Source organism: Amblyraja radiata, chromosome 2 (genome assembly GCF_010909765.2).
Source record: "Amblyraja radiata isolate CabotCenter1 chromosome 2, sAmbRad1.1.pri, whole genome shotgun sequence".
Classification (NCBI taxonomy): domain Eukaryota; kingdom Metazoa; phylum Chordata; class Chondrichthyes; order Rajiformes; family Rajidae; genus Amblyraja; species Amblyraja radiata.
This window is the reverse complement of record NC_045957.1, coordinates 107,479,057-107,492,523: the sequence shown is the minus strand read 5'-3', so window position 1 is coordinate 107,492,523 and position 13,467 is coordinate 107,479,057. Positions and strand designations below refer to the sequence as shown.

Sequence of the window (13,467 nt, the reverse complement as noted above, 5' to 3'; positions counted from 1 at the left end):
TTTGCTGACGACACTACTGTAGTCGGACTTATTTCAAAGGGAGACGAGGCAGCCTACAGAGAGGAAGTCCTGAAGTTGACAACCTGGTGCTCAGAAAACAATCTGCCTCTGAACACCAGGAAAACAAAAGAGCTCATTGTCGACTTCAGGAGGCACAGCACCGACTTAGTCCCCCTACATATCAACGGCGAGTTTGTGGAGAGGGTCAACACCTTCCGGTTTCTCGGCGTCCTTATCTCTGCTGACATCTCCTGGACAGACAACACAACAGCGGTCATCAAGAAGGCTCAGCAGCGGCTGCACTTCCTGAGGGTTCTCAGGAAGCACAACCTGGACTCTAACCTGCTGCTGACCTTCTACCGCTCGTCCATCGAGAGCCTGCTGACATACTGCATTACAGCATGGTACGGCAGCTGCACCATGGCAGACAGGGAGAGGCTTCAGAGGGTAACTAAGACAGCACAGAAGATCATTGGTTGCCCTCTCCCCTCCCTGATGGATATTTACACCTCCCGCTGCCTTAGCAGGGCAAAGAATATCATCAAGGACAGCTCCCATCCTGCGTTTGGACTGTTCGACCTGCTGCCCTCTGGAAAGCGCTATAGGTGCATCAAAACTAGGACAAATAGACTCAGGAACAGTTGTTTTCCTAAAGTCATAACTACTCTTAACTCACACATGCACTGACTTCACAGCCCAACACCCGGACATCTATCTATTCTATCCACGTACTGAAATTTGGAACTGTAATGTGTATTGTAACTGTCATTTTTAATATTTTTAAATAATTTTTAATAATTTAATATAACTTTTAAACATCTGCCTAAGAATACTACCTATTCATCCTTCACCATTTTGCCTTTATAGATATGTATATAGCGCCGCAGAATTGTGCACCTATCCCCCCCCCCCTTGTTTTGTTTTCTGTTTTCTGTTTTTTGTACTAACTTATATGTATGCACTGAGTACGAGCTGCTTTTAATCTCATTGTACATGTCTAGTGACAATAAATGGCATATCTATATATCTATCTTTAAGAAATAAACACGTAAAATCTAATGATTTGAAAGTTGAAGAGAAACATTTGAAAATATTAGAACATAATAAATGGCACAAGGAGCAGCATAATAACCCACTCTATGGGCTCAACACTACTTTTGAGCTCTTTCCCATACCCTATAACTACTGTTCAAGTACCAATCAGTCTCCCAATCATTTATATTCAATGACACCCTTCCAATCTCAGTGGAGTACAAAGAGTCACACTCTCAAAGAAAATTAATCTTTCCTCATCTACAACTCAAATAGCTGATTCGCGTTCCTGAAACAATGCTTCCTGCTTCTTGATATTCCTTCTCAGATAAACTTCCATTCGATTTCTACCCTGTCAATCTCAGAATCCTATTTGTCTCATCTCATTCTACTGCACTTTGATGAGTATAATTCCACCCCTAATCAATTTTTCATCCAATATAAACTACTTCATCCCAGGAATCAATCTGTGAACTACTCTGCAATGTCCCCAAAACGAGTATATCGTTGCTGCAAATGGAGACCAAATTCCTTGCAGTACTCCAGGTTCTATCTCACAGGCCCTTTGTAAAGTTGTAAAGTCCCTTGCGGTAAGGCAAACATTTGATATGTCTTCCTAATTAAATGCTATATCTGCATGCTAACATTTTGTGCTCCATCTATTTGGACTAATGCAGGAATCAAATATACTTACTTTGGTGGACACAGTTGATGTTTGTTGCTAATATTGCTCATTTTTGCCATGGAAGATAACTAAGTTTACTAACAAAGTTTACTTACTAGCTTTGATAGACCTTTGATCCATCTGGGCTCCACATGTCCACTATTATTTAGTGTATCTAACATCCCAGGACAAGCTTAGATTGGAATCTTTTCTAAGATTTAATAAGTATGGAAATTGAGTACACCAAAAAATGTCCACCAAAGTAGTCATGCATAGAAACTACTGTAAGTAAAGTTATTGGAGTTCAGATAATAATTTATAATTTAAAAAAAAGATTAATTTCTAAATAGTAATTTTTACAAATTTTCTCGCAGGATACCTTCTGAGGATACCTAAGACAGAGATCCGGTTGCAAATTTGTGATTCCATCGTGAATCTATTTTGCAAAGAATCTCCCAGAAAGGAAGTTGAAGGTATTTTACTTTTGTTTAAGTAATGTAAATCTGGTGTATCCTTGTTATTGCAAATCTTGTTTCAATGTCCACCTTCCTTGAATTTGTGTAGTCTTAATTGGATGCAAAAATAATTCTTATCAAAAGATTTTTGCTCTTTATAGTTTTTCAAGGATTCTTTCCAACAAGTAGGAGCTACAATATCCAAATGATTGAAGAGAGTGGCGTGGTAGAAACTTTGGTCATGGGTCTCACCCTAGTTGAAAACGAAATGAAAGTAAAGTTAAGAATAATCCAGGCCTTGCAATGTCTTTCTTCCTCATCTGGTAGGTATATACTGAACTATATAAAGTAGTGCACTTGACTTTCACCTAGTAATTAGAATGTGTTTCCAGAATCAAGTGCGCTAATTCAATAAGTTCTGAAAGGGGTGATTACATACTGTGCTGACGTTAGTTGATCATTAAGATGCCATGTAAATATGGTGGAATCGGATAAGAAAGGAAGGTAGAGAGTCAAATGTAAAAGCCCAAAGGGGCTGGACCAATGTGGTAGGCAGGTGGGGGAGGAGAGGGGAAGGGAGTGGGGGGGAGGGGGGTGGGGGTTCATTTGCCAGGATCAGATATCAGATATAATACATCACATACTTAAGAGATAAAATAGCAGAACCTCTGATCATTATTTTCCAATACATTGTTATGATTAATTTATAATAACATTGGATCTTCTTTTCTGATTGCAGTGATGAACTGTAATTTGATGTTAAATGCGCAAGCAGCAAACAAAATCTGCCGCTGTATGAATGATCCAGATCCATCTGGACAACTTTTGTTTCTGTCATCTGAGACCTTATGGAACTTACTGGAAAAGGCTTCCAAAGCAGAACTTGTTAATCAGCTGAGAGATTTTGAGTGTATGCAGTGAGTATTTACCACAAATGTAAATAATAATTCATATTCTCGCTTCGGGTGATGGCTGAAATATTGTTTATTTGAAATTGTCTTATTTCCATGTATTTGATCGACATGATCCAGAGTCTAATATAAAAAGGTAATCTGGACATATCTATAGCAGTTACATGAAAGCAGCCATCATTTCAAACTACAGAAACACCAGCAAATTTAAAAGTTAAGGAACATAAAAATTGACAGGAAAAGGCCCTTCGGCCCACGAAGATAGACACAAAATGCTGGAACAACTCAGTGGGACAGGCAGCATCCCTGGATAGAAGGAACGGGTGAGAACTTTCTTCAGACTTCTGAATTTCATTTGGGTCAGTTGCCTTCCACAGATTTACTCTCAGGAAGCTTGGTCTTATATCTGCCACAGTAAATGTTGATACAGGCACACCTAAGACTGGGGTGGGTGATGTTGCCCCACTTAACCTCTGTTCAAAGTTGGTTTAGAATGCATTGAGTTAATTGCAGAGTGACCCATTGTTGACAGTGATACTGTCAATCTTTGCTTTGTAGCGTGCAAGACGTGCCACAATCTACAACTATCTGTTATATTGCCCAGGACTCCACCTTGGTCTGGAATTCCTTCTTGGCATTCTTAAAGTCTCTGCAGAGGTCGTAGATAGATTTTGTATACCACTCGGGATCATTTGATGAATGTTGCAGACTTGGGCTTCACCTATCGTCTATTTTGATACACAGTCCTGGACACCGTGGATGTGTCAAAAACGCTGATGAAGTCTGTGCTTTCAGACTGGAATTTCTTTGTTAAATGTGTAATGTGGTACAGTGGCACAGCTAATAGAGCTGCTGTCTCACAGTGTTAGAGGCCCGGGTTCAATCCTGACATTGAGTGCTGTTTGTGTGCAGTTTAACGTTCTTCCTGTGACTCCATCTGTTTCCTCCAGGTTCTCCTTTTTCCGCTCAAATCCCAAAGACATGTAGGTTTATAACTGGCCTCTGTAACTTGCCCCTAGCATAAAGAGAAGAGAAGGTGGGATAACATAGAACTTGTGCGATGGGTGGTCAGTCTTCTTCTTGCGTATGGCGTGCACAGCCTAAAGTCGTAGATCAAGGGTAGACATCCAGGCCAGGACAGCATCAGTAACAGGGTGGATGACTTTGATGCCACCAGGGGAAAGCCTCAGTGAGCAGTCATTCACGATGTGTGGGATGGTCTGGTCTGGTTGTCCGCAGTCACAAGCAGGGCTGTCTGTCATCCCCCACTTATGCAGGCTGTTCTTGCATGGAGGGTGCGGATTCTGTTCAGAGTTAGCCATTGCATGCGATGGAGGTCAAAACCCGGTGGTTTCACTGTGGGGTCTGTGATGTCCTCCCCGTTGTTGGTGTTGGCATCTTTCCAGGCTCTGCGCCACTCAGTCTTGGAGTCAAAGTCTTCCAGGGATTTAACGGAAGACCAGAAGGGTTTGCGGGACTTCTGGCACATGTTGAGCAGATTGTTCAAGTCAGCATGGATGGGAAGGTCATGGTTAGGCTCGATGGTGCACCAATCTTTCAACATCCGCTCCCTTCTTCGTATGCTGGGATGGGCGATATGAGAGAGGACAGGGAGCCGCTGCAAAGGTGTTGACTTAAGCCTCCCTGTGATGACCCGCATTGCAGAGTTAAGGACAGTGCCAACTCTTTTGGTGTGGCAGCTATTAGCCCAAGCTGTTGAGCAAAACTTGGCTGTTGAGTCGACTAGGGCTAAGCTTGAGGTACGGAGGGTGTGTGCATTGGATCCCCAGCTGTTGCCTGCAATTTTCCTGATGATGTTGACCCTTGCTTTCAGTTTATCAGCCACCCTCTTCACGTGTTCACGATAGGTGAGGGTGCGATCCAGGGTGACTCCGAGGTACTTAGGGAATTCTTCATTCTCTACCGGCTTACCACAAAGGACACTCGGAGATTTGCATTGGCGAGCCGATTGCTGAGGTGAAAGGCAGTGACAGTTGTCTTAGATGGGTTAGGGCGAAGTCGCCAGAAGGTATATTCCTCCATCCCCTTCAAACCTCGGGTTAGCACTCTGCTGATATGCTCAAGGGCAGCTCCATGGTAGGCAAGGGCAAGGATATCTGCATATGCAAACTTCCTGGACGAGGTAGTTGGCATGTCACTCACATAAATGTTGAATAGTAGGAGCTAGGACAGAGCCCTGGGGGAAGAGCATCATTCGGGGTCCTGGCAGAGCTGATCTTGTTCCCAACGAAACCCAAAAGCTACGGTTGCTGAGGATGGATGAAAGGACGCGCATGGTGGTTTGGCACTTCAAGATTCTGTAAGCTTTCAGCAACAGACCATGTCTCCACACGGCTAAGCTGATCAGTGTCAGTGGTCATGGTGGACTTTGTGGGCCACAGTTTCCTTCCTGTGCCTCTAAACTAAACTAAACCAAACCAAACCAAACTTGCACTAGGTTTCAAGTGATGTTTGTACAATGGGCTCTTTTTAAATTAATAAGGAAATATGGCTGCTATTTGCATTTATCCAGCTTTAAAATATATTTTTTTGTTTATTTAGTGTATGCAATTGATTTTGGAGTTTTAAATAAAGATTTTTTTTGAATGATTCTTGGATGTTTTTGAGTGTCATAAGCATTCACATATATCCAATCTTAGTGACAACTTTGACAGCTCGTGAGCCTGCATGCTAGTCTCACTGGCTATCGATGCCAATCTATGAGAATAGCTGGCTATTTATGCTGAGCCCTGTATTGCACTGGGTGATTCCATTGTGCTTGGAACTGGCCCTCGGCACTACTCAGGAAGTAAATGCCTAATCTAAATACAGACCCAGGGTTAGCAGAATACTGTATCTGCTCAGATATCAACATACAGAAAATGTTGGAAACACTCAGCAGGTCATGCAGCATCTGTGAAAAGAAAATCAGAGTTAACTTTTCAAGTGAGAAATCCTTCGTCAGAACTGGATCTTTCCAGCCTGTCCTTCAGTGTATGCATCATTTTCTGTTTTATTTTGTTAGATTTTCTATTTCATGAATTTCCACCATTAATTTATTTCATTTTTCATTTTTAGTGCATTGAAAGAAGCTTTTTTGAATAAAATGATAAATGGTCATCGCCATTCTGACCGTCAACTGCGTAACGACTTACTAGTAATAGCCACAATTCTGGCAGAGAATCCATTAATTCCAATGGTTGTAAGTTTTATTGGCAAATGCAACTATAGATTTGTAACACCGTTTTTGTGTGTGAAATGGAGCAATCAAACATTTTCTTAATATACTTAAAATACATTTTTTGTAATTTGCTATTGCAAGTTCTTCAAATATAAAATAGTTGATTAATTTATTTTGTTCATTATAATCACCTCTTTTCACTGAAATAATATAGAAAAACTGTTTGGTTGAATCTTACTAATATTATTTTTCGTTCTACCATGTTTACATGACAGGAAACTGGCTTTACTAAGGAGCTAGTCGCGTTTGCTGTATTCCCTGAAGGTACGACTTTTCTGCTACTGAAAATTATCTGAAGATCTGTATCTAGTTTCCATTGACCAATGCTTCATTCACATTACAGTTTAGTTTATTGTCGTGAAGTACAGTGAAAAGCTTTTGTTGGGTGCTATCCAGTCAGCAGCAAGACAATACACGCTGTCCATATATCCGAATTTCAATAATGTCATTGAAAAGCCAATCGTCCCAACTTCCATTTTAGTTAATTTTAGTTACATTTAGTTTCAAAAAGTTGATGAAATGTTCCAATAGTTTAATTTGTTAATTTGTTATTTCAAAGATTTCTGAAGTTGGAAATTGGATATTTTCATGGGCCATTTAGGAAGCAAAGCAGTTTTGAACATATGTTGACCTTGAAAAGTCAAGGCTAATAAATAAACCAACAAAAAATGAGTGGTATATCTGATATAGCTGCACTAATCGGATAGCATTTCTAAGTGAACTGAAGGATACACATTGGTATGGAGATTAAAAGCCTTTCTAAAGAAAATCTGTAACGTTACACAAAAATTGGGAATGAGTTCCTTTTTTCCTTGACATTTTGAGAATTTTCCATAATTGTTATTTTAATGACATAATTTTTCTGTTTCCGTACATTTTATAGAAATTCCAAAATGCAACACCATTTAAACTACCTCAGAAAATGAGTTGTCCTTTTCAAAATAATAAGTTTTATTAGTTCATGCAACATAGCCATCATTGACAAGGCTATACCATTTCTTTGAGAATATGGTGGTGAACTTGAATAAGTTGAAGATGATCATTGTAAATCTTCTTGAAGTTGGAGATGGTTTACTCTGGAATTGCAGTTTTTTATTGGAAAAAATCTTAAAGAGTAGCTGCATTGCACCAAGTATATTGCAACTTCATTCTATCGTTAGTGGAGTAGTATTCAAGACAGGGTTGCAGTTAGACCACCTCTTTTGTCTTGAATGGTGTTTGATTTACTCCATTCTGTTCGAGCTGCACATTATTAAATCATACTCTTGAATTATGCCTTCCGGTGGTGGAAAGGCCAAATGGAGAAAGAGGATACACAACTGTCCACAGAATACACAACCTTTTACTTGGTCGTGACATTATTACTCCCCTGGCCAAATCTAATCTAAATAAACTAATCTAAGTGACCAAAGAGACGATAAACCCATCACTTACCTGGTTAGATATACCTTGTTTTTTTGCAACTGGATGCCTACATAACAATTATAGAACAATTATTTATTGTCTGAAATATCAAATGGAAATTCTGAGGAACAGTATAAAACAAATGTAATTTCTTCCAGTAATGTGTATTTCCTTTTCTTTCAGTAATCAATGATAATCCATTGATTCGTGGCCTGAAAATCTCCTCCAAGAATGAAGACTTTGAAATGAAAAAGATATTTTTCCAGTTGCTTGTTGCTTTGACTAATGATCTTGCTTCCATACAGGTAAAATATTCTTGCCTAGAAAATCATTGACGTCAATAGAATGAATTTCAAAAGCAGGGTACAAAATATTGTCATGTGTATATAATCTGCTTAGTTCTACTATCCAGAAAGAAATTTCTAGAATATAAAATATAGATACTGACGAACTACATTGAACTTTGAAGCCACTGTTAAAATCAGTAAATAATTTTAATTGTGATTTTATTTTTCATTTACAAAGTACATGGATGTAACAATCAAAAACACTTTTTTTTGCCAGTTCCAGTTTTGAGATAACAATTAAGAGGAATTAAAAATTTGATCAGTGATTTTTGTTTTGGTCTAGTTCTTTGACATGTTGAAAATCTATCTCTTCCTCTTTCTAATAACAAAGCAGTCATTGGAACCTGAATAAGGCAACTCCCCCCCAGCATCATGCTGACAAAACAAAGTCTCCCACGTCATCTTGGTGTTTGATTTGACGTATCAACTAGTTGCTAATCACTTTGAAGTTTTTACAACTGCAGTTTTTTCTTTGCTTTCCCATCTTTTTCAAGCAGCTTTCTCCATTTGCCTTTCCACCAGATACTTTTGTATCACATCCTGTTGTTTCTGTACCTTTTATTTTACCATTTATCAGCCTTGTTCAAAAATAAAAAAGGTACAAAGCTAGAAGTACAGTCTAGTCAGTTTAGAATCAGAAATGTGGAAACCTTTGGTGATATTTCTGATCAGGAAACTTTTTGAAGACTTCAATTTGGGTTGCAATATATTGAACTGGAAAGTTATGGTTTATTAATTAAAGGCATATAAATGATATTTACTGAGCTTGATAAAAATCATTGAAGTAACAGAGAAGACTAATAGGCATGAAATTGATATATAGAATTTGTAGTAAGGATAATCCAAACTCACAAATTCATCTTTCTATATATGACTTCTCTGTAGATACTTAGCAAAGGGAAAGTACTGCCGGGATTATTACATTATGTTGGGGAAAATAAGAAAAGTGGAATTCGAGGATGGTCTGCTGCCCAGTTTGAAGAGCTTCAGCTTCATGCCTTAGCTGCTTTGATGGCACTTGCTCCCCTCATGTTGGAAGATTACATGGCATATCAGGGAAATACCCAACTGATTCTTCTGTTGGAATGGTGTGTGAGCAAAGGTAAATGTTGTTTAATTTAAAATGTAAATAAAAAGGAAAAAATACATTATTTCTGAAATCACTTTAGTGATAAGGGATCATAAGTATCACTTCGTGAGGGCTGTTTCATTAAGTAGGTCCATATGATAAATAGTTAAATGCATAATAATAAAAGTTTTTTGAGTCTATAAATGTTTAAAATCTGAAATAAAACAGAATGCTAGAATTACTCAGCAAATCGTGCAGAACCTGTGGAGAGAAACACATCAACCTGTTAATTGTTTCTGTTTCTTCCTGCAGAACATTTTTAGCGTTCTCCATTTTTATTACTCGAGGTCACTGTAGTTTATAGTTCTTCCTCTCCTTAAAGTTCATCCTCGTATAATATCTTGTTCAGAATCAAAGATCAATATATCAGTCATCCAAGTTCTATTTGTTTTTTCTCAGATCCATACTTTGGTAAAGGCAATTCTTTCCATGCTAATGGCAGCCATGGCAATAAGAAAGCTCAAATGTTCCACTGCCTAAAACTCCTGAGATCTATGGCATCTCTTGGTGAAGAAGTTGTAAACAAAAGCTTGTTTGAGCAAGGAGCCCTTAATCAACTTGTAGGTAAGATATATTTATAATCTTAACCCCATCAACATATGAAGCCTAATTATACAGTTAAAATGGGAGATAACTCTTAAGTATCCTAACCAGTATTCAGGGGATCATGACAGAAGCCTCCTCGGAGGCTTCCCCGGAAATGATGACACGATGTACTCTGTGACGCATCGGGCAACCAATTCTGTCAACATGTTGGACGACGACAGAAGCCAACAGCGAGCTATAGGTCGTCTGACACACGAGCGAACGAACAAACCAGTATTCAACATTCAAATAATAGCACTAAACTTTTTAACTGATAAGCAACTCATTTACTGATACAATGTGATTGTAAACTGGATACTGTACTTTCCTGCAAAATAACTATGATTACACATATTATAAAACATTGAGGATAAAAAAAGACACTGTATGTATACATTTTCTATCTGCTGTCTTCTCCATAATGTTAGAATAATGTTATCAAAAAGTGCTCCCAAGTGTTGGTTTAATAAATGTTATTTGGCAAGTTGTCATTAGTGGCTTTGAATTCAAAACTAATGTTGATTTCACTCAGTATCCGACTGAGAAATACAGTATATCATCATTCCTTTATAGGTGAGTCTAAGTCACAGAATAAGCGAGTTTGGTATTCAAAAAAACGCAAGGAATCAAGCGGTTAAAAACTCTCGGCAGCCGTGTCGCGATATGGACATAGACTTGCGTCTCATCTGCAGCCAGGATTGATCACAGGTCTCCGGCACCGCAATCGCTGCTGAACCGCCACTGGACCATCCCCGTCCCCTTCCGTGTGCCTCCCCCCCTCCCCCGGGCGTGGTCAGAGATGTCGGGAGTCAAACGGAAGTGGCGCACACAGGCAGCGCAGAGAGGCAGCGCTAAATCCAGCTCTGCCTGTTACCCTACCAGCCCTATCTGGACTTACGGGAACGTCGGCACAGGCTTATAGCCAGCGCGTAGAAGCAACGCTAAATCTAGCTCAACTCTGGCGGTCACTCCGGGTTAACCTACAGCCCTGCCACGGCTCCGGGACACCAGCCCAGAGCCGTGGAATTAGCGCTGCATCTCCGTGCTGGCTGTAAACCTGGGCCATCATTCCCGTAAGTCCAGTTAGGGCTGGTAGGTTAACAGGCAGAGTTGAGCTGGATTTAGCGCTGCTTCTCCGAGCTGCCTGTAGGCCTGGGGGCGCCGCTTCCATCTGGCTCCCGACGTCTCTGTCCACCCCCGGACGGGGGGGGGGGCACTCGGGAGCGGACAGGGATGGTCCAGTGGCGGTACGGCAGCGATTGCGGCGCCAGAGACCCGGGATCGATCCTGGCTGCAGATGAGGTGCAGGTCTATGTCCATGAGAGATTTTCGCTTGTGCCCTATGACCTAGGCATGCGCAGTCGGAATACCGAATTCGCTTATTCTCTGTCCAACAAAATTGAGAGAAGCATCAATACCAGAGGAACTGAAGTGGTTCAATTTGATAACGCACCACCATCTTCTCATGGAAAAATCAGTGATATGAAACCAACCCACATTCCAAAAATTAAAGAAACAGCTTCCTTGAAGCATAATTTACAAAAAGGGCTACAAACTGTGATAAAGAATGTCAATTATCTCTCATTCTTTAATTCTACAGCAATCAAACGTATCAATTTAATATAATTCATATACTAACATAGGAGCCTATCTCAGACAGGCATAGGCATAGGAGCCTATTCCAGCCTACCTCAGATAGAGGTAGAAGTGGAAGAAAACCAAAGTTGTTCAGTAAAGCAAAGGAGAAATCGGCCCTTCGAGCCTGCACCACCATTCAATATGATCATGGTTGATCATCCAACTCAGTATCCTGTACCTATCTTCTCTCCATACCCCCTGATCCCTTTAGCCACAAGGGCCACATCTAACTCCCTCTTAAAGACCCAGCAAGAGAGAAAAAATATCTTATTTCTCTGAAATGGGTGATCCCTTTTTTAGACAATAATCCCTAGTTTTCGATTCTCCCATAAGAGGAAACACCCCTCTCCCAGCAACCTGTCAAGACCTCCCAGGATCCTATTGAAAATTAAGATAAAATTAGTCTTTTGGAGATCCAGATATTAAAGATAGAATGGATGGGCCTGACTGTCAGATAAGAACTAATGGTAACCGCATTGTGTCTGTATGAAAAAATAAAAGGGTGAGACACGTATGAGTAAACAAATGATGTTTTACATACTTTTGCATTTGTTTAGTGCCTTTTGATACAAAAAAAAAATCTAAAATGCTTTGAAATGATTTGAAAAAGGATACTGAACTGAAAATTGGGAGGATGCCTGTGAAGCTTTTTTTTAATTATTGATTTTAAATAGGTTTAAAAGGTGGTGAGAGTGATTTATGACATTTGGGTGAAGCACAGTTACCAAATAAAGTTCATTTATTCCTGAACTAACAAGGAGAGATAATTTGAGCAGAATTCACCAAATTGAGTTTAAAAGGCTGTAGATGGCTAATTTGCCAAATTTGAGGGTGGAAATATGGCATAATGTTAATTTTACTATTTGGTTAATTGGAGGAGAACAAGTATGTACATTTTTGCTAAAGTAAATTTCAGGAAACCCCATATATATATATGATATAGGAGCAGGGAGGTTCTACTGCTGTTGTACAGGGTCTTGGTGAGACCACACCTAGAGTATTGTGTACAGTTTTGGTCTCCTAATCTGAGGAAAGACATTCTTGCCATAAAGGGAGTACAGAGAAGGTTCACCAGACTGATTCCTGTGATGGCAGGACTTTCATATGAAGAAAGACTGGATAGACTCGGCTTGTACTCCCTAGAATTTAGAAGATTGAGGGGGGATCTTATAGAAACTTACAAAACTCTTAAGGGGTTGGACAGGCTAGATGCAGGAAGATTGTTCCCGATGTTGGGGAAGTCCAGAACAAGGGGTCACAGTTTAAGGATAAGGGAGAAATCTTTTAGGACCGAGATGAGAAAAACATTTTTCACACAGAGAGTGGTGAATCTCTGGAATTCTCTGCCACAGAAGGTAGTTGAGGCCAGTTCATTGGCTATATTTAAGAGGGAGTTAGATGTGGCCCTTGTGGCTAAAGGGATCAGGGGGTATGGAGAGAAGGCAGGTACAGGATACTGAGTTGGATTATCAGCCATGATCATATTGAATGGCGGTGCAGGCTCGAAGGGCCGAATGGCCTACTCCTGCACCTGTTTTCTATGTTTCTATGTTTCTACATATGGTTTTCAAAGAACAGAATATTTTTGTGACTGATATGATTTTTCATAAATTTTTAATAGATATTCTGATAAACATGGCAGGCAGCTCGGAGGAAGGCAGTGAAATTAATTTGCACATGCAAACTGACATCCTCATCATCTTGTCCTGCATCTGTGAAAATGATATTCATAGAAAGGTAAGTAACTATTAAATAATGTTGTTCAGTTATAATGTTTTTAGCAGCCTATTATTCCCAGAATATTCAAAAACTGTCACCATGTGTACCGTGTACCCAAAATCATATGTTTGTGTATGAGAAGTTTCTACGCTTTTATTTTTTACTTTGTATATTATGTGTCATCCCAGTTTATACCAAGTTCTCATTATTCACTGATATACTGTCTGCAGATCAGCATGCTTACCAGAGTATTATCAGGAGGGTCAGTAAATGTAATGCATTCCTCCAGAGCCATCTGCTCTTGTGACTGCTGAATTCTGTTTGCCATGAGATGGGTTGTAT

General features: G+C 39.7%; 1 protein-coding gene across 2 annotated transcripts in view; it reads left to right on the top strand.

Moving 5' to 3' along the window:
- The window catches only part of cfap69 (cilia and flagella associated protein 69), a 110,075-nt gene that overhangs the window by 34,342 nt on the left and 62,266 nt on the right, over positions 1-13,467 (top strand). For both annotated transcript variants that reach the window (XM_033013100.1, XM_033013110.1), the window contains 9 exons: positions 2,071-2,169; positions 2,313-2,474; positions 2,891-3,068; positions 6,141-6,264; positions 6,519-6,567; positions 7,891-8,012; positions 8,940-9,156; positions 9,583-9,747; positions 13,028-13,143. In XM_033013100.1, coding sequence (XP_032868991.1) covers positions 2,071-2,169; positions 2,313-2,474; positions 2,891-3,068; positions 6,141-6,264; positions 6,519-6,567; positions 7,891-8,012; positions 8,940-9,156; positions 9,583-9,747; positions 13,028-13,143 — 1,232 coding nt within the window. The remainder of the gene's footprint in view (positions 1-2,070; positions 2,170-2,312; positions 2,475-2,890; positions 3,069-6,140; positions 6,265-6,518; positions 6,568-7,890; positions 8,013-8,939; positions 9,157-9,582; positions 9,748-13,027; positions 13,144-13,467) is intronic.